The 21,600-nt window shown below is 36.8% G+C and overlaps 1 protein-coding gene across 5 annotated transcripts in view; it reads left to right on the top strand.

Moving 5' to 3' along the window:
- UBE2D3 (ubiquitin conjugating enzyme E2 D3) overlaps positions 1-15,947 on the top strand; it is a 35,012-nt gene extending 19,065 nt beyond the window's left edge. For all 5 annotated transcript variants that reach the window (XM_023517038.1, XM_023517039.1, XM_023517041.1 and 2 more), the window contains exons 3-8: positions 1,144-1,207; positions 1,298-1,329; positions 8,364-8,441; positions 9,597-9,702; positions 12,291-12,384; positions 14,473-15,947. In XM_023517038.1, coding sequence (XP_023372806.1) covers positions 1,144-1,207; positions 1,298-1,329; positions 8,364-8,441; positions 9,597-9,702; positions 12,291-12,384; positions 14,473-14,518 — 420 coding nt within the window. In that variant the 3' untranslated portion in view covers positions 14,519-15,947. The remainder of the gene's footprint in view (positions 1-1,143; positions 1,208-1,297; positions 1,330-8,363; positions 8,442-9,596; positions 9,703-12,290; positions 12,385-14,472) is intronic.
- Positions 15,948-21,600: the final 5,653 nt, after the last annotated feature.

The raw sequence follows: 21,600 nt of genomic DNA, 5'->3' as shown, positions 1-21,600 counted from the left end.
AGTTAATTTGGAAGTGGTGAAGACAATAGTGTGCTAACATTGGTTCTGTTTGTCTTATTTTAATTTTTTTATTTAACACTGGTTACATATTTGGTAAGGTTGGATGCCATCCTTTGGGGTTCTTTTTTGTTTTTGAAATAGTCTCACTATGTCACCCTCAGTAGAGTGCCGGGGCGTCACAGCTCAGAGCAACCTCAAATTCTTGAGCTTAAGAGATTCTCTTGCCTCAGCATCCCAAGTAACTGGGACTACAGGCACCAACCACGATGCCTGGCTTATTTTTTGTTGTCGTTGTCAGGTTTAGCAGGCCCATGCCAGGTTCAAACCCACCAGCCTCTGTATGTGGCCAGTACCTTAACCACTGGACTATGGGCTCTGAGCTTACCATCTTAAATTTTTTTTTTAAATAAAACCAGTAAGAAAACAATTTCTTCATATTAGGCAATCCATATTTGTTATACATAAGTTATAAAAGGGTTAAATACATACTGGTTGAGAATAATTAGTGCATCTAGTATTGTGCAAATGGTGTGTTTTCCTCTGAGTAAGCTATTTTCTACCTGGATGGAAGTAGGTTCTTCCAGAGTTGGAATTTCAAAAATTGTTTAAAATGGATGTTGAATAAAAGATAAACAGTTGAGGTAAGAGTAAGATCAAAAACAAAGATGGTACTTAGCCCCATGAAATTTTTTACAAGTGGAAGATGGGGTCAGTGGATTTTAATAGGACGTATGGTTCAAGGAAAAAGAATTTAGGATAATGAGGGCCTCTGAAATGGTCTGGAAGTTGGAACAAATAACATGAATTTGTAAGCTACACTTTTTCTAAGTTCTTACAAGAGCATGTGATTACAGCTGTTTTGTTTGTGAGAAATCAGGTTTTGTTCTTGTGATAAAAATTCATGTTGATGAATATACTTTATGAATCCTAGCCAGAATGATTCTCTGCATGTGTCTATTGGACAACTGAGCCTGCGTATTCGGGGAACTGGACTGGGGTTCTAAGTACAATTTATTGTTTTTTATAAATTGCGCTTGCATGTCTCAAAGAATTGGATAAAAGTAATTGGAAGCAGTTGATTGTTCATTTGCTTATTTTCTTAAACTAAGGTTACATGATCCATCATTTTCTGTCTTGGTGTAGGAACTTAGTGATTTGGCCCGTGACCCTCCAGCACAGTGTTCTGCAGGTCCAGTTGGGGATGATAGTAAGTAACTCTGAAATTGATTTCTATGCCTAATTTTTTTTTAATTGTGCATTTTTAGATAACCATAGCTTTTTTTTTTTCTTCTTCCAGTGTTTCATTGGCAAGCCACAATTATGGGACCTGTAAGTATTAAGAATTTTTTAATTTAGTTAAGTTGAAGATCCAGCATAGATTTGGTTGCAATTTTAACTTTGTGGGATTATTATATAATATATTCTGTTTTGGATATGTCATAGCTATATTACTTTTGAAGGAAACAGTATAATTAACTAGTTGTTCATTACATATACTTTTTGTCTGCCCCGAGTTCAGGTTTCCAGAGTATACATCTCCAGTGCCCTACCAAATAACACTTCACCTCAATCCAGTTTTTCGTTATAAAAATTTAAAGTGTTAAGAGCTTCCTGTTACTTAGAGACAGTTAAATGTACTGACTCTGATCCTACCATGAGTTGTGCTTATTTAAATATCTTACTCTATTCCTGTAGCTGCCAAGAATGTAGCTCTTACTTGTATTTTGATATTTGATTCTTTACAGAACTTTAGTTTTATGCAAAATTTGCATATTTTTAGGCAGAAAGTGATATTTTGAATATAGCAAAATTCCTTTCTATCCTGGGTAGATAAGAAACTATATGCTGGATAATTGAATGTTCAGAATTATGGATATCATCTAAGAATTTCAGAGAATTAGAACGCACTAAAAACATCCTGGGGTAAGACTGTTATCTTGCACAAATACTGTTGTTTTGTTTTGTTTTTTAACTTGGAAGACACTTTAGGATTTTTATTCTAAGTTACATATGTATTTTACTGAAACTTTCCTGCTTTCTTCACTTTTTGGTGGCTTTATTTCAACATAAATGGAATTATAATGGATAATAAAGTGGAAGAGTTAGTGGGTAGGTTTGATCAATAAGTATTCAGCAATTCTGATTTTAATAATCTTTAATATTCCATCTCAAATGTGAACACCTGCTGTGTGTCAGACAATAAGGATACAGATACACAGAATAGACATCCCTGTTGGTCTTTGGAAGATTTAGTCTAGTGGGGTAAAGTATGATAAGATGGGAGTTAGATGATTTGTAAATGAAGTGCTGAGTGGGAGATATTTATAGGAAATTATAACAGGGATGATAGATTGTGAAGTGTTAGAACTTTTAAAGGTAGATTATGAATCTAAATAAGACAACTGGCAGGGAAGGGCAAGGACTATTTGTTTTTGTTTTTTTACTGTTTCAGATGTTTTGCTGTAAAAGTGTTTCCTTTTATGTCACTTAGTAGCAAAGCTGTATTTTTAATGTACATAGTTAAATGTTGCCTTAACCCAGTTTAGCCCACATGATGTTGTAAAAGTTGGCAGTCTTTGGATAAAAACCCCCTGACTAGAACCTGATTCCACAAGCAATAATAGCATTGGGTGGAGTAACAGCTGCCTCCCCTTTTTAAAAATAGGACCAGTCCCTACCAGGTCTACTTTGTATTACCTACCTACCTAGATTTTTTTTTTTTTTTTCTTTTTTGAGATAGAGCCTCAGCTGTTGTCCTGGTTAGGGTGCTGTGGCATCATAGCTCACGGCAACCTCTCAACTCCTGGGCTTAAGCAATTCTCTTGCCTCAGCCTTCCAAGTAGTTGGGACTAGAGGCGCCCGCTGCAACACCCGGCTGTTTTCTGGTTGTAGTTGTCGTTATTTGGCCAGGCCCGGGCTGGATTCAAACCCACCAGCTTTGGTGTATGTGGCTGGCGTCTTAGCTGCTTGAGCTACAGGCACTGAGCCAACCTACCTAGATTTTGTAAGCAATTGCTTTTGTAGCTGCTAGAATTTTCCCATTATGGATTAGCAATTTTCAAAACAAGGAATTCAGTAAAATGCCCTATCATCTCTGTACAAATGAAGCTCATCTTTGATTCAGAGGGTACTTGAGGATGGTCTCATAAAAATTAGCCCACACTAAGCACAAAACAGTTGATGATTTCTGTGCTTTCTTACTGGATGGATGATGTGCATGGTAGACCACCTCCTGGAAGGTAGTGTTTTTCTACTTGACTTTTGAGGCCACTATTTTGAATAATACATTTTTTTCCCCAAAAGGTAGAGGTGGTAAATCAAAGGGAAGCGTGTATGAGGAATACAGGCCAGAAAGTTTTAGCAAAATTGCACATCATAGTTACTCCTTGCTAAAAATGTTTTTAGCAGCCTTTTAATGTATAATGACTAGCAGTTTTCTGTTTTTGAAAACATTTGATTTTCAGAACTTATTTACATGTTCCCTGATTAATAAAAACAAGAAATAGGCCACAACTATGACGTTTTTGTGTTTGTAACAGTATTCACTGAAATGTGTGTTTTCCACTGTAAAGGTTAACACTTGTTTGGATAATTTCAGGAAGGAATGAAAGGATATAAAAAATATACCTAAAGTACAAATCTTGTTATACAAAATTAAGTGTATGATATTTACTCCAGCTTGAAATAGTTAACTGTATGTTTACCATGAAGTACATCCGTGAAACATGTGTTCTTCTGAATTCTGAATGCATCTGTCATAAAGCATTCTCAACAGTGTAAGATAGATATTACTTTGTCAGTGTAGTTTTATCCTACGTGACGTGCAACTGTGACCCAAAGTAATAAGGCCAGTGTTTGTATAAAAACTCATAAATTATAGATGTCTGGCGCAAGTACATCTATAGATGTACTGGCAGGTAACAAAATTACTTTTGCTTTGGAGCACTTCCTAGGTCAAAATGATACTAATTAATGCCGCAGAACTAAAGACCCCTTTGTAAGGAATGTAACTTCTAATTTTAATTTCAGTAAAGAGTAACTGATTTTAAGGTAAGGAGTCATCAGGAAATGCCTGTTTTTCTTTTTTTTTTTACCTAGAGTCTCACTCTGGTCCAGGCTAGAGGGCTATGGCTTTAGTTCACAGCATCCTCGAATTACTTCCTGGGTCCAAATAATCCTCCTGCCTCAGCCTCCCAAGTAGCTGGGACTACAGGCACACACCACAGTGCCTTGCTAATCTATTTTCATAAGCTCTTGCTCAGGCTGATCTATTCTCCTGACCTCAGTCTCTCAGAGTGTTACCATTGCAGGCATGAGCTGCTATGCCTGGCCCAGTTAATCTTTGAGGAGCTTTGTAGTCTAGGAGAAGAAAATAAGGGTTATAAATATAGTGGGTAATTGGTAACCATGTACATAAAGAAATGTAAATAGGTCAGCCAGCAGATTGGTTTAAAGGGTGGGCTTTATTAAAAGGAAGAACATTCCAACTAGGGGAGAGAAAAAGGTGTGTGAAACTTGTTATCTCTATAAATTTACATGCAGTAGACAGTATGTTCTGCAGAAGAGGTGGAAGATGAAACTAACTGGATTGGTGAGAACCCAAATCATAAAGCGCATTTGTACTTAGGATTTTGAATTTATCTTAAAAGCTACAATAGGGGCTTGGTTCCTGTCGCAGAGTGGTTACGGTTACCAGCCAGCTAAACAGCAGTGGCAACTGCAACAAAAAAGGCCAGGCATTGTGTTGGGTGCCTGTAATTCCAGCTACTTGGGAGGCTGATGCAAGTGGATCACTTAAGCCCAAGAGTTTGAGGTGCTGTGACATCACAGCACTCTACCAAGGGTAACATAGTGAGACTCAGTCTCAAAAAAAAGGGGGGAGGGGGCTACAGTAGGTTGGCTGTGGTGGCTCACACCTCAGCACTCCAGGACAATGAGGTGGAAGGATCATTTGAAGCCAAGAGTTCCAGATCAGGCTAAGCAAGCCCAAGATGCAATCTCTACTAAAAATAGAACAAATTAAGTACGTGTGGTGGCATGCACTGGTAGTCCCAGCCTTCGTGGGGGTGCTGAGGCAGGAGGATTGATTGCCTGAGCCCAGAGTTCCAGGTTGCAATGAACTATGAGCACACTACTGTGCTGTAGCTGGGGCAGCAGAGCGAGACTATGTCCCCAAAAAAAGACTGTGGTAGATTACAGGCAGAGGAATAACCAACCTTAAAAAGATCACATTATCATTGAGATGGTAGGATGAATTAGAAGGGAAAGTCACGGCTCGGTGCCTGTGGCTCAAGCAGCTGAGGCGCCAGCCACATACACCTAAGGTGGCGGGTTCGAATCCCCAACCCGCGCCCACCAAACAACAATGATGGCTGCAACCAAAAAATGGCCAGGCGTTGTGGCGGGCTCCTGTAGTCCCAGCTACTTGGGAGGCTGAGGCAGGAGACTCGCTTGAGTCCAGGAGTTGGAGGTTGCTGTGAGCTGTGATGCCATGGCACTCTACCCAGGGCGATAGCTTGAGGCTCTGTCTAAAAAAAAGGGGGGGGGCAGAATGAAGGCAAGAATATGAGTACTGCTATATAGCCATAATCCTGGGTGAAACGTAGTAACATCACGACTAAGGTAGTATTGGCAGTGAGTGTAAGGGAGTGACTAATTCAAGAAATTTTAAAGATCTTTAAGATTCAGTAACTACTTTGAGGAAATGAGTGAGGAAGAATCAACAATGAGATCCCCGGTTTATGGCTCTCTTGTGGTTTACTGTTGATAAAAAGGAAAAGTGGAATTGAGTTGAAGAGTTGAGTTTTGGGCCCATGAGATATCCAAGTAGAAATACTCAGTAGGCTTTTGAATATGTCCCCTAGAAAGACTGCACCAGAAAAAAATTTGAGAGTGTGCAAAAATTTTATGGGGCCTGGAATTAGAGGCAGAAAAATGTATCTGCAAGGAGTACCAGCATCTTATGGTTGTCACAGAGGAGTGACTGGCATTAGGAGAGAGCATCTTGGACTATTAGGCACAAAACCAGGACAGAAAGGTCTCTAAAGAAGTGATGTAAATTCTAATGTAAATTCTAGATTTGCAAGATTGGGTCACTTTGCTGAACAAAGTGTTTCTTTCTGCTCAAGATTTTTTTGATTAGTGATGGGGTTTTTTTTGTTTTGTTTTTGGATAGTTTGCTACATTATAAGTAAATTTGATACCATAAGGCCTTAACTTTTTTGTGCCCTCATTTTATTACCTATGATGAAGTAGTTTTACAATTTTGCCTGATACGTTGGAATTTTAGTGTTAAATTAACAAAATATTTTTCCCCTTAATTTCTCTTAAGTGAAAGGAAATTAGGCTTTGCCTTAATTTCAGTGACTTGCCATTATTCAGAACCAATCATACATAGCACTTGATAACTTGGAAGGAAACCTTAATAACTTACAATTTAGTTATAAAAACCTTAATGTTTAGAATTACCCTTAAAAAGTTAATTGTAGGGCAGCGCCTGTGGCTCAGAAATGGGGCGCTGGCCCCATATGCCAGAGGTGGCAGGTTTAAACCCAGTCCCAGCCAAACACTGCAAAAAAAAAAAGCTAATTGTACACAGTAAAACTGTATCTTCTGTACTGAGTATAAAGGCACATGTTATTTGAAGCGTGTATTCTCAGTTTGTTTTCTACATTTTTTAGGTAACTACTTTGCAGTCCTAGTTTTTTTGTTTTAATTTTTTTGTGGAGACTATGAAGTTGGGAGTTGAAATGGCTCAGTTCAAATAATATTGCACTTACTATTTGAATATTTCTTTGAACCTGATTCTTCATTAATAAATTGATTTATCTCCTTTGAATTCTGTATACCTTTTCATTTTTCACTATATATATATACATTTATTTATTTTTTATTTTTTTGAGACAGTCTCACTGTGTTGCTCTTGGTAGAGTGCTGTGGCATCACAGCAACCTCAAACTCATGGGCTTAAGCTATTCTTTTGCCGCAGTCTCCCGAGTAGCTGTGGGACACAGGCGCCTGCCACAGTGCCTAGCTATTTTTTGGTTGTCGTCATTGTTTTTAGCAAGCTGGGGCCAGGTTCATACCCGCTAGTCCAGGTGTATGTGGCTGGTGCCCTAAGCCACTGAGCTACAGGCACCAAGCCTCCATTATATCTTTTAACATTTCTTTGCATTCGCATGTGTTTGTAGTAGAGTGTAAGTTCATCAAGATAAAAAATGATTCTGAGTCTCTTACATACAGTACATAGTAGAAAGTTGGGTTAATTGAACTAATGTTTAATTTTTTTACAGAAGGATTGGAATTAAGTGAGCTATTAAGTGTCAGACTTGTAAACATTTTACTTGCCTGACATCCAGAATGAGCAAAGTGTGAAAGTCGTGTATATCTCTATATACACACCCTTTCTAATGACAAAAATAAATGTTGTGATCAAGTTCTTTTAAAATGTGTTCAGATTGGTTCTTTGCCTACCCAGAGGCACTTAGGCAGTTTCCTATTAACTAGATCAGGGTCTTTTGTCATTCTTTGATAGTCTTTTAGTGGTCTTCAGAAGACTTGTGTTTGAATCTTGGTTATGTCATTTATCATTTGTACACCAGACAGTTACTTCTTAAAGGCCCATTCGTAAGTGAGTAGGAATATTCATGTTAGTCATTTATAAATACAAACAATTACAGTAGAACCTGTCAGTTTTCTACCCAAGAGACTGTAACAAACTGATCAACATAAGGGAGTAGGCCTACTGTACTGATACATACGTGTGGTATGTGTCCTATCTATGAAAAATAGGTCAACTTAAAGTGGCCTGCGATGGGGTTCTGAACATCTGTTTTCTGGTATTGGTTAAATTAAAATGAAAACCTTTTTTAAAAGACCTGTCATTTCTGTTGTACTTCTTCTCTTGAAAGTAGTTGAATATTCCCAGAGTAGCTAACATTTTGATTTGCCATTGGGCAGAATGTCTATTGAGATGCAAAGTAATTTGCGAATATCTGCCTGTTAGGAATAATTTACACATCTAAAATTTTAAATTGTAATCTGATACATGTATAAACTTCATTGCTAAGTGTTGTTTTTCATTTGAGAATTAGTATCTCCAACACCTCTGTTTCTGGGTAATTTTTTGTAAAACTTTGATTTACATAAAATTGGAGCTTCATAAATTAGGTTTCATTACTATGTAGTAAATTTTGCTTTTTCTCTATTAATAGCAATAGTTCAAATTCTTTATTGTGTGAATAGGTAATTTTGGTTCTTGCTACAGACATGCTTAGAAAATAGAAGCATTACATAGATTGTTTAATAATAAATTTAAAATAGTATTTTAAAAATCAAGGTTAAGCATACTTTTCTTTTTACAGAATGACAGCCCATATCAAGGTGGTGTATTCTTTTTGACAATTCACTTTCCTACAGACTACCCCTTCAAACCACCTAAGGCAAGTATTTTCCCTTAAAGTCTGTTAGTATGGGTTTGTGCTTTACTTCACAGGAATAGAACATTGTTTAAAATTGGGGTTTTGTGTTATTGAGAGTGGATACATACTGAATTGAGTCACTGAGATAGATGCTGACTACTTGTAGTTCAAAGAATTAGACCTTGAAGTTTTTAAATGGGAATAAGATAGGCCTTTTCCTAATGTTGCAAGGCTCGGATAATACCATATAGAAGCTTTTTTTCTTTTTTTTCTTTTTTTTTTTTTTTTTTGACAGGAGCCTCAAGCTGTCCCCCTGGGTAGAGTGCCGTGGCATCTCAGCTCACAGCAACCTCCAACTCCTGGGCTTAAGCGAGTCTCTTGCCTCCACCTCCCAAGTAGCTGGGACCACAGGCGCCCACCACAATGCCCGGCTAATTTTTGGTTGCAGCCGTCATTTTTGTTTGGCGGGCCGGGGCTGGATTTGAACCCGCCACCTTGGGTGTACATGGCTGGTGCCTTTAGCCACTTGAGCCACAGGCGCCGAGCCAGAAGCTTTTTTTCTTTATCATTTGTACACAGATTGATCATTGAAACCCATTGTGTTTCAGTAGTAGGCATCAAACAGTTGCTTAGTTAGTGCACTGGAGTGACTTGGTTTATAGGTATTAAAAGCATAAGGTCCTTGACTTTTCAGAGCTATTAACATAAATTCAAACTGTCTGAATAATTATAGGTATGTAGGACAGAGACACATTACCATAACTGGGTGCAGTGTGACAGTTCCTTAGGTGAAACAGTTGTGATTCAAGTTTATATTTTACATACAATAGAAATTCACACTTCAGTACATACTGCATGGCTTAAACTTTAAATGAGCTGGTGTACAAATACCCTTCAAATTACCTACCCTTTGGTATTTGTGATCTGGATAGGGCCAAAGAAACCTAACTGTCTGCCATATCAGCAATAACGAAATAGCCCCCAGGGCAGGACAATCATGTAAAACCAGTTTCTATAATATTTGGTATTTTTATGTGTATGTAATAGGTTTTAAGAATTTAAATTTCTTTTTAATTGTGACTTGACTTTTAAAGCAAGGCCTAAAAATTTTCTACTTTAGTTTTAGACACTTGTTTTTATTTGAAGAATGACCTAAAGGTTTCTTGTTTGTTTCAGGTTGCATTTACAACAAGAATTTATCATCCAAATATTAACAGTAATGGCAGCATTTGTCTCGATATTCTAAGATCACAGTGGTCTCCTGCTTTAACTATTTCTAAAGGTAAAGTACTTCTAGCAAAAGTCTTGAGCTCTTCTGATTTCCTAATAAAGGTGTTTTGTTCTTATAGATCTTATCTGAATCTTTATTATGCTAACTTTGGTAAGAAGTAGGAAGGAATAAAGTTCATTTTTGTTCTTTTAACAGTATTGATAAAAGATTTTGTAAAAAATAAAATAAAAATTAACGAATGGGGGGCATTTGCCTAATGAGTTAACTTTTCATTGCAGAATAGCAAAATTTATTCTTACACAGTTACATTATTCAGTCCCAAATCACTTGCATATCTTATGCTTGTTTCCTTTTTATCTTGGATGCTAAAATAGACCTAAACCTTGTTGCTCTTTTAAATCTTGATTTCTACTCTAGGAAGATTTTAATATTCCTTTCCTATTTTTATTTTTAAACAAATCTGTAGTCAGGTGTTACATAACCATTGTAGGCTGTTCTGCCTATTGACAGTCTAAAATTATAAAATCTTGGCAAGTTCTCTAGATTAATTCCGGTATCTTGCTTTTTAATAGGAATCTGTTTTATGACCTAACAGATTTTCCAGTCTTTGGGTAAATAATCCAGGTGGAGATGAAATTTCTATCACTTTCTCAAATTTTATGAATGAATCTGGTAACTTTTGTGTCACTTTCACCCCATAAATCACACACAAAACTGCTTGCCTATTGGGAAGAAAGTCTGCTTTCTAGTAGTAGTCAGTTTGGGGTATTTGCTTAACATTCTTAAGTATACAAAATTAGTCTTTTGATGTTGATGATTGTAACAGTATTTCAGATACTGAGGACAGTACATCTGTAACTCTTAAGCATTTTCATTTTTTAATTCAATGCTTAAGTGCAGCATTTCTTAAACTGTTGAGATAATAGTATTTTACCAAAGTGTTTTTGGTCAAGTGATTTTTATGAGTTTGGCGAATGCAAAGTGAAATCGTTTGTGGATTTTTTGTTTTTTCGGGTGGGGGCATAGGGCAGGACATTGAAGTTCATGTGCAGTTTAAAATAGTTTAACATAATAAATTGCATAGGAACTTTATGTCCACTCTGTATAAAGGCTTTCATGTACTTATACAATGTACTTATGCACTTGTATCTCCTAGAGGGATTATGTAGCATTTTCCAAACTCTAAGCTAGAATCACTCTGGGGGGATAAATAAAAACAATTTGGGCAATTGTTGCCAGAATTGTTACGAGTCTTTTAATTTTATTTATTTATTTTTATTTTTTCAGACACACTGACTTTGTCACCATCATTATAGGGTCTTGGCTTCACAGCTCACAGCAACCTCAAACTGTTCGGTTTAAGCAGTTCTCTTGTCTCAGGCTCCCAAGTAGCTGGGGCTATAGGCGCCCACCACAATGCCCAGCTATTTTTTGTTGATGTTGTTTAGCAGACCCGGGCCTGGTTCTAACCCACCACCCCTAGTATGTGTGGCCAGTGCTGTAACCACTGAGCTACAGGTGCCAAGTCTCTTTTAAAATTTTAAACCTGCTTTTCACCATCTTTGATATGTTAATTTCTTTTTAAATGATGCTTTCATACCGAAACACCAGATTTCAGGTGTTTTTTTATTATTGCTAGGCATGTACTATATTACTGACAACTGTTTGTCTAAATGCTGGTGTTGAGTTAATGATGTTTTGTTTTAAAGTAACTGGCTTTTTTGGAGCCATATTTTCCTAACTTGCTAAACTAGTAGTCACGGAAGTTCTTACCCTTTTTTTCTGTGAGCTACTGTGTAACCAAGTCTTTACTATGTAATTCCTACACTTTTAGGTTTGAAATAATATGTATTTTGCTGTTGTAAACTTTAATGTGACACTTAATTGATGTTGCTTTTTATGTCTTTTTTTTCTTTATTGATTTCTACAACTGCTTCAAGCATTTATAAAATTCTTATAACTAATCTTGAATGGTGACTGGCACATAGCAGGCATTCAGAGTGAATGAAGTCTATATGATGCTTGGCATCTTCTAAGTTGGTGTGTTGAACAGGTCAGGTTAAGAGCTAGAGAGCTGAAGGCTCACTTAGTGCTGAAGAGGTTTCGAAATTGTTTTAACCAGAACTCTTGGAACTTAGAAATTGAAGAAGACATAACCTTCAGCAGATCAGGTTTGCAGTTTTTCTCTGAAACTCCCCTAAAGTTGGGACAAAGAATGGGTTTTTTCCATCATGCTTTATAGCTAAGAATGACCTGCATATTCTTAATAAAGTTTCTTGCCCCCTCACAATACCAATAAACTCCTTAAATTCTAATGCCATTTCCAGGTACTTAAAAAAATATATATGGCATTATTTAGCTTAACTATATATTAGAAATGGTACTGAGTTTGAGGTTTTTAGTACTTTTATAGCTAGTTAGCACTGAATTTGATGCCACAAAGCTCTATTTTTAGTACTCCTTATTTATCAGGAGCCCATTTTCTGTGAAGCAGAGTCTCTGTAAGACTATCTCCATTGGGCTTAAGATATACACTATTGAAAATCTTTTGAGGACAGAGGGTTATAATATGTCTTTAAATAATCCTGTCATTTATTCAAACTCTAAATGCTGAATAACAAACATTTATTTTCTTGCAGTTCTTTTATCCATTTGTTCACTGTTATGTGATCCAAACCCAGATGACCCCCTAGTGCCAGAGATTGCACGGATCTATAAAACAGACAGAGATAAGTAAGTAATAGTTTAAGGAAATATTATAAAAGGCAGTTTTGCTCAATGAATTAGGCTTAAACTCTGCTGTAAGTTGTGGTGGTGCCAAGAAGATTGAATACTTAGTAAGATAGTTAAAAGTGCAAAAAGACAGTTATTTAATGAAATGTAGTTGGTTGTTAAACATTTGCTAGGTTTTAGCTTATGTGACAGTGAATAACACTTTTTAAATGTTCTTGTTTTTTCCTAACCTGTTAGATATTTTGTATAACTTCGTTCTCAAGTTTTGGGGGGGAAAGCAAATTTTTCTTTACCCCAACTATATTTTCCAAAAATTATGTCTGTTATAAAAATTGGGTCTAAATTTCTCAAATATTTGAATTATTGTTATGTTCGACTTAACCATTATAACTTGTCATATATTATAATTAATGCTAAGTGTACTTGTTCAATTAGGTACAATAGGTTAGCAAGAGAGTGGACAGAGAAATACGCTATGTTGTAGGGTAAGAGGATCTGCACTCTATGGTGCGCTTATTCATGGTACTGCCAGCACTTGAGTGCTGCATGCTATAAGGCACTGTATTAACTAACAAAGGTAACAGATGTGGCAGTTTTCTGAGAACTGTACATTTAACTGCTTGACCTGTTCAGCGTGAAAAGTATTTATCCAGTAATCATTACTGCTTAAGAGTATTTATTGCATGGCAAAGCAATTACACTAGTAAGAAATGGAAATTTTAAGTAGTGATCCTTCTGAAACTATGATGATAATTTGAAGTTTTAGCTTGAGATTTTATACCAGTACTCTGTGGAATGAGGAATTTAGTTCAGGTTTTGCCAGGAGGTAGGTAGAGTATGGAAAAAACACTTAAGCCTAAGCATCTAAACTAAATGTTCATTACTGACAAGCATGCATTAGTGTGTCAGCTATATTTGTGGCTCCCTGTATGCTGAATAAAGCCTTTGTATTTCAAAGTGCTGGCTTTTTTGAGAGAATATCCCTAGGTAAGATAGCCATGAATTGATAGAAAAAAAACATTTAAGTTTAAAGAAGTTGTCTAACCATACTTAGTTCTTATTTGAAATGAAGCTCGTTAATAATTTTTAAGTTAAAACTGTAAATATTTATGAACATTCTGTGCTCTTTGAAGTCTTTGTATTAAATCATTTCTTAAGGTTATCACTGTATTTTGTTGGGGTAAGCATCCTATGGCATGACTGTAATCCAGGGAGAAATTGATAGTATTTATCAATATTCATAATCTTCAGTAATAACCCTGCCTGTGTGTGAATTATTTGTTGATTATTTTAAACAAAGATGTCCTAGTTATTGTACTCAAAGGATTCCCATTCAGTGGGTCTCAATGGAGCTTATTAGTTCCCATTACCACAATTTTTTATTTTTATTTATTTATTTTATTTTATTTTGCAATTTTTGGCCAGGGCTGGATTTGAACCTGCAGGTGGGGCTGGCACCGAAGTCCTTTGAGCCACAGGCGCCGCCCTATCACAGTTTTTTAAAGAACACTTGTTATTCTGATTAACACAACCAGTCACACCGACCCCCTCTTAAAAATTACTATTTTTTATCACCCTTCCCAATCAATGTCTTCCTCTTCTGCCTCCATCTGTTCTCTTCTGAAGTAAGTAACTTGTCAAAGTCTGAGAGTCAGATAAAATTTTTAGTAAATATTTGGTTCTTGCTTTGGAAATTGCTATAGGTGCTCTTCTGAGATAAGGTCATGGTGAACTATAAAATTTTTGTAATGTCAAAATTTATCAGAATAGACTGTAATTTTAGAGTTATAACAGAAAACTAGTTCGGTGGCGGTGGAGAGAAAAGGGTCGTCTTGTTAGCCTCTCAATATCAGTGTCATTTTAAGTTTATTAAAGTGTAATGTTGCTTTCAAAACATAAGGCTCAATGTTTCCCACATTCCTTTTGAGTACCAGTGCTATTTCTCCCTTGTTGGCTTTTTTCTAATCATAGCCATGAGAGATGACATCATGATGATATCTGGAGGTAAAATAGAAATCTTTCCTTCCCTTTAAAGTATTAGTAATTCTTTCACTTTAACTTTTTAAATAACATCTTTTTTATTTACAGGTACAACAGAATATCTCGGGAATGGACTCAGAAGTATGCCATGTGATGCTACCTTAAAGTCAGAATAACCTGCATTATAGCTGGAATAAACTTTAAATTACTGTTCCTTTTTTGATTTTTCTTATCCGGCTGCTCCCCTATCAGACCTCATCTTTTTTAATTTTATTTTTTGTTTACCTCCCTCCATTCATTCACATGCTCATCAGAGAAGACTTAAGTTCTTCCAGCTTTGGACAATAACTGCTTTTAGAAACTGTAAAGTAGTTACAAGAGAACAGTTGCCCAAGACTCAATTTTTTAAAAAATGGAGCATGTGTATTATGTGGCCAATGTCTTCACTCTAATTTGGTTATGAGACTAAAACCATTCCTCACTGCTCTAACATGCTGAAGAAATCACCTGAGGGGGAGGGAGATGGATGCTCAGTTGTCACATCAAAGGAAGCAACATTATTCAGGCAGCATCCATTCTTGTTTAAGCCTTCCACTGTTAGAGATTTGAGGTTACATGATATACTTTATGCTCATAACTGATGTGGCTGGAGAATTGGTATTGAATTTACAGCATCAGCAGAACAGAAAATGTGATGTATTTTATGCATGTCAATAAAGGAATGACCTGTTCTTGTTCTACAGAGAATGGAAATTGGAAGTCAAACACCCTTTGTATTCCAAAATAGGGTCTCAAACATTTTGTAATTTTCATTTAAATTGTTAGGAGGCTTGGAGCTATTAGTTAATCTATCTTCCAATACACTGTTTAATATAGCACTGAATAAATGATGCAAGTTGTCAATGGATGAGTGATCAACTAATAGCTCTGCTAGTAATTGATTTATTTTTCTTCAATAAAGTTGCATAAACCAATGAGTTAGCTGCCTGGATTCATCAGTATGGGAAACAATCTTTTGTAAATGCAAAGCTGTTTTTTGTATATACTGTTGGGATTTGCTTCATTGTTTGACATCAAATGATGTAAAGTTCAAAAGAGTGAATATTTTGCCATGTTCAGTTAAAGTGCACAGTCTGTTACAGGTTGACACATTGCTTGACCTGATTTATGCAGAATTAATAAGCTATTTGGATAGTGTAGCTTTAATGCGCTGCACATGATACTGGCAGCCCTGGAGTTCACAGATGGACTTGGGACCCAGCAGTTTTGAAACGTGTGTGGAGTTTAAGAAGTTTTATTTTCCAGGTGCAGCCCCCGTCTTAAAATTTTTCTTCACCTTGTACACTTGACAGCTGAAAAAAATAACACGGGAGTAATAATGGGTCAAAATTTTCAAATAAAGTACTGTTTTGGTGTGGGAGTTGTCATGAGGCTGTGTTGAAGTGACTTATCTATGTGGGATATTGAGTATCCATTGAAATGGATTTGTTCAGCCATTTACATTAATGAGCATTTAAATGCAACAGATATCATTTCAGGTGACTTAAACATGAATGAATAAAAGTCAATGCTATTGGATTATTTTTGTTTGACAAGTGCTATCTGTGCTACTAATATAACTTCTGTAGTAACGAGGGCATTACCATTCTTCACCCTTCCTAATTCTGACTTGATAGTTTAAATTTTTTTCTAATTATTCATTGCTTTCTTTCCCAAAGTTCTGTGTTAAATTTCTAGCACATCTGTGACTTAGCCACTTCCACAATTTTTTTTGCACTGCCTGCACTTGTGCGCAATTTTATTTCTTGTCTGCACACAGATGTGGAAAGCTAGAAATGATAAAGCATAATTTTTATAAATGTTTTAACATGTAGTTTGGACTTAAGATTCTTAGCTAAACTGGAAGTGAAATGCATGCCTTTTGAAGATGTTCTGGCTTTGTTAATTCTGTAATCATTTCATTTGGAAATACTCTACAGTTTTTCATTTTGTCTTTTGCTGCAAAAGTAATGGCTCCTTCAGGGAGCCTCATTGAAAACTTGTTTTAATTTAAATTGTGAATGAGAAATTAGTTAGATACTGCTCCACAAGGTAAGAAATACTGTTCTTTGGCTCTATTTTCAAAATAATTAACTTCTGAGACATATTCTCAAAATAACAGCTTTACTAGGCATATATCTTGAAAGCCAAACATGTATAACACTTTTATAAAACACAATGGATCCCTAACTGGCTTTCAAATGGACTTTTTTAGCCTTAGACAACCATTAGGTATTTACAGAGATGACTTCCTAACATTGTCATAATTAGTGAATGTGTCCAGTTCTCTTTATATTTGACTTGATGCTTTATACAACATGTCATTTGTCACTTCTAAGGGAATAAGCCATAGAGGCATATCCAGGTTTAAGAGAACAGTAATTGAAGGTACCTGGAAAACCAACATTTTTGAATGTATGGACACTGGACTTGGGATCATCTATAATGAAACTTTACTCCAAAAATGGAGCTTTTCCCTCAGCCCACCCAGTAACTTGATATTACCAGTGCCATGTGTAGGAGTAAAGTGCAGATTAAGGATTGATTTTTGTCTATTACTATGTATTTTCTGTATTTTTTAATGCATAAATTTTAAGTTTCTCTTAACCCATAAGAATGAGGGTCCAACTGATACCTGTTAATAAATTTGCATTTTAATTGACTAATTTTTTTCCTGGGCAGGTTTGCAACGTGATAATCAGATTTTTTTTTTAATAACTAATTGTTTTCCTGTGTGAGTGTACTCACATTTTAAAGTATGAACCACAGTTAACTAGTGGTCTCAGGGGTAGTGAAACACTCACTTTTTTTTTAATGGCTTAGTTGAAGTATACTTAAGGTACTGATCATGCTGTGTTAGTGATGGGGGGGGCGCAACTCAAATTAGCCATGTTTTGTGTTGGCATAACAAAGCTGTTAAATGACTGTTGATTACACTTTGAAGTGAACTTGTCTATTTTATGAGGAATCCAGTGCAAGTCACTAAATATTGTCTAATAGTGACATCTGCATAAGACTTGTAATAGCTACAGTTAATTGAGCTTAAAGGAATTGTTACCATTAAAGTCTGTGTTTAAAGACACTTTGGTCTTACTCAGTAATTCCAGCTAACATGATATCCACACGAACTTAATAGTGTTTGTGAGCTTGATTTTGAACTTGGACGTTTAAAATGAAATAGGATGATGGTTTTCAAAATGTGATTCTTTGAGACCAGTCTCAGCATAATTTGAAGAATTCTTTAAAATACAAATTATTACCTTGTCTTGAATCAAACTATCCTGTGGAGTTCAGTAGTCTGTAATTAGAAAGCCCTTCACGTGATCTACATGGTAAAGATGGAGAAACATTTTTAGAACTCTCTTACTATTGCTACATCTTGACAGGCTATAACCAGTAATCCTTTGGCCCTATGGTTATTTTACCACTCTTGGCATTTATGTCTATAGAGAATGTGTTTGGTCTGCCTATTTAAGTTTCTAATACCTGACATGCATAGTACTATGAATCGTGAAACTATAGATTGATTTCCACATTTACACTTGGCATATTAAGATATGTTAATGTTGGCTTGGGGCCTGTAGCACAGTGGTTATGGTGCCATCCACATACACCAAGGCTGCCGGTGTACAGCAGCCCAGGCCAACTAATGACTGCAACAAAAAATAGCCGGGCGTTGTGGTGGGTGCCAAGTTTGAGGTTGCTGTGAGCTTTGACACGATGGCATTCTGCCAAGGGCGATGTAGTAAGACTCTGGGAAAAAAAAAAAAGTGCAGGTAACTAGTTTGAATAACAATCTGCTGATATGTGTCATTCCACCAGTGGTCCAGTATCAGGTACAAAAATATACCTGCAAAGTGATGACACTAGCTAAACAAAGATTTGAACCCAGTTGATCCTTGATCCTATGCTAGGCAATTTCCCCACACACCCCTGTGAATTTGTCATGTTAAGGGTGTTTGTAGTGTTTCCACTTAACATAACTAAATATACCCTGAGGAAGCTACTGAAATTTTTTGTGCCTTCGCACTGTAATGGACAAATAATAGTAAAGGTGTTTGGAAACAGGGTTTTTAAATGACAAGCAAAAAATAGCGAGAGACCATGTTAACAGTCAAAGTTGGCTAGAAAGATTGAAATTAGCCGAATGTTTTAAGGTCCGTTAATTATTCCTATTGTGCATTATTTTCTGCTGCCCTGTAACTACTGGTTGGTTTCTGACCTCATTTTTTAATATTTTGTGATTAACTTAGATACACAAAGCTTCTTAATGTATTACTTGGATTATGTTTTCGTTACAGCCCCACTGTCAGTTTTTCTTCCCAAGCTGTACACTTTCTATGAGACTGATTTTTTTTTTAACTTATAAGAGCCCTCTTAATTTTTTTCTGTACTATAGAAAACATTTTTGTGAAATTTCATTTTTACATGTTTTAGCTTATCTATATAATTTTATCAAATTTGAATAGTGTGGAGTATAACTGAACGATGGAGTATTTTCATGCTATAGGTTCTTAGGATTACCATCATCATCTGTTGATCTTCCAACCATTTCTTCCAAACTCCCATATAGCTTACTATTCAAATGGCTATTTGGAGGGCATCGTTAAAATGTCTAAAACTGGTCATGCCTGTGGCTCAGTCAGCAAGGGCGCCAGCCAGGTACACTTAGGGTGGCGGGTTCAAGCCTGTCCTGGGTCTGCTAAGCAACAATGACAACTGCAACCAAAAAAAAAAAATAGCCGGGCGTTGTGGCAGGCACCTGTTGTCCCAGCTACTTGGGAGGCTGAGGCAGGAAAATCGCTTGGGCCCAAGAGTTTGAGGTTGCTGTGAGCTGTGATGCCACTGCACCCTACCTAGGGCAACAGCTTGAGAATCTGTCTCAAAAAAAAAAGTCTAAAACTGGCCATGTATCTACATAACCCTTCTTAGCTTCGGTAAATGTAAACATTCTTTCAGTTGCAATGATCCACACTCAACTTCTCACGTTCCAATCAACTTTAACAACAGTCTTTTCAATTCTTACCTTAAAATTTTGTGCAGAATCTGTCTGTTCACCATATTCACTGCTACCACCATGCTCTAAAGCCCTGTCTCTTGCTTGGATTATTGCAGTAGTCTCCTGAGTGATCTTGCTTCTTTCAAACTTGTAGCAGTCTATCCCCACATTCCCTTAACACAACCATTTTAAACCATCTCTGGTCATCATCCAGCTTTCCTCTGAAACTCTTGTTGGTTTTCCATCTCATTCAGAGTAAGTCAAAGTATTAAAAGTAATCAACAAGGCTGTGAATGACTTCTTCACCTTTACCTCGTCTCTAATCACTATTGCTTGCCTCACTACCATCCATCCCAATTCCCTTAGTTCAGTCACACAGTACACTAATGAGAGGAGTACGTAGAACGTTCAAATAAAATGTTTGCCCTTGTTCTTCCCTTTGCCTAAGCTGATCTGACCCTACATACTATATGACTTCTTCCTAACTGTAAATCTATGTACAAATATTATTTGAATGATTTTTCTTGACCATTCTTACAATGCCAGCACAGTATCATTACGTCAATAGCATTTAGTGTCCCTGTCTTACAGGTGATAGTCATGGATTTTTTTCTCCCCACCTTAGTTCTATGAAGACAGGGATTTTATCTGCTATTTGTCCCATTTATCAATGATTAGATGACTACTTGATAACATTGCAAGTGGTCAAATATTTAGTACACAAATAACCATTAGCTAATGAGAGTCTTTACCAAAAGTACTCCTTTTTAAAAAAAAATGGCTGACTGCAGGGGTGGCGCCTGTGGCTCAAGGAGTAGGGCACCGGCCCCATATACCGGAGTTCGCAGGTTCAAACCTTGGCCCCGGCCAAAAACTGCAAGAAAAAAATTGGCTAATTCCGAAAGAACAAGAACGAAAACAAACTGCAATAGACTATTTAAAAGTTACTGGTTGAACTTCTCTTTACTCTTTCACTAGAGTAAGCAAAAATATTTACAGTGGCTAAGAACACATTTCAGTTTATGTCCATGTGAGTAACTACCCTGACCTATCCTCCCATGAAAAAAGGTGCTAAACTAGCTGGAGAGAGAAACGTTTTTTGTTAATGTGCCAGTGATCTAGCAAGAGAGAAGTACTCTTGAGACCAAACACAAACTGAAACCCAAAAGGGGAAGCAGAATTTACCAAGAAGTCAGCTTTCTTCCTGAGAACACTTGAAGCACCCAAGGTGAACTTGAGCTTCATATTCATTGCCCTGACAAAGCCCAGGAGGCACCCAGAAAGTGCTGTCAAATAGGAGAAACTCATTCCTATATACAATTAGCACTTTCTTTCTGAGGGAGGGTAAGGTTACAGTGCAGTGGTGTCATCCTTAGTTCACCACAACCTCAAACTCCCAACTCAGGTAATCCTCCTGCCTCAGCCTCCCAAGTAGCTGGGAATCCAGTGCTCACCACCACATTCAGCAAATTTTTCTTTCTTTTTTCTTTTTTAATACAGTGTCTTGTTGTGTTACTCAGGCTGGTTTTTAGTCCTGGCCTCAAGCCTTGGCTTCCCAAAGTTCTAGGATTATATGAACAACCCACCATGTTCAACCTCTCCTGTTCTTAAACTTTGTTGGTCTGTGGCAGGAAAATATCCTGAGAATTTATAATAATAGTTTGGCTTTTGTGAAGATTTATAGCCATGACACTTACTCAAGATTTTGGTCAAAATTCCAAATTAGTAGAGCTACCAACTACTGGCAGAGGCAACCACTCAGCAAGAACTCAGTAATAGCTCACAGTTAAATCATAGTGAAAAAAGTACAAGAGACCATAGCATCATAAGGGGAGTCAATTTACATGAATTTCAAACATTAAAAATAGGCTAGGTGCAGTGGCTCACACCTGTAATCCTAGCATTTTGGGAAACCAAGATAGAAAGATTGCTCAAGCCCAGAAGTTAGAGACCAGCCTCAGCAAGAGTGAGATCCCATGTCTACAAAAATTAGAAAAATTAGCTGAGCATGGTGGTATTCGCCTATAGTCTCAGCTACTTTGGAGGCTGAAGCAGGAGGATCACTTAAGTCTAGGAGTTCAAGGTTATAGTGAACTTAGCTGTGAGAAAAGAAAACAAAAGGCTGGGCATGGTGGCTCATGCCCCACATAACGAGGGTGGCAGGTTTGAACGCAGCCCTGGCCAAACTGCAACAAAAA

Source organism: Otolemur garnettii, unplaced genomic scaffold, assembly GCF_000181295.1.
Source record: "Otolemur garnettii isolate 467f Iridium unplaced genomic scaffold, OtoGar3 scaffold00103, whole genome shotgun sequence".
NCBI lineage: Eukaryota > Metazoa > Chordata > Mammalia > Primates > Galagidae > Otolemur > Otolemur garnettii.
This window is presented reverse-complemented; position numbering and strand designations above follow the sequence as displayed.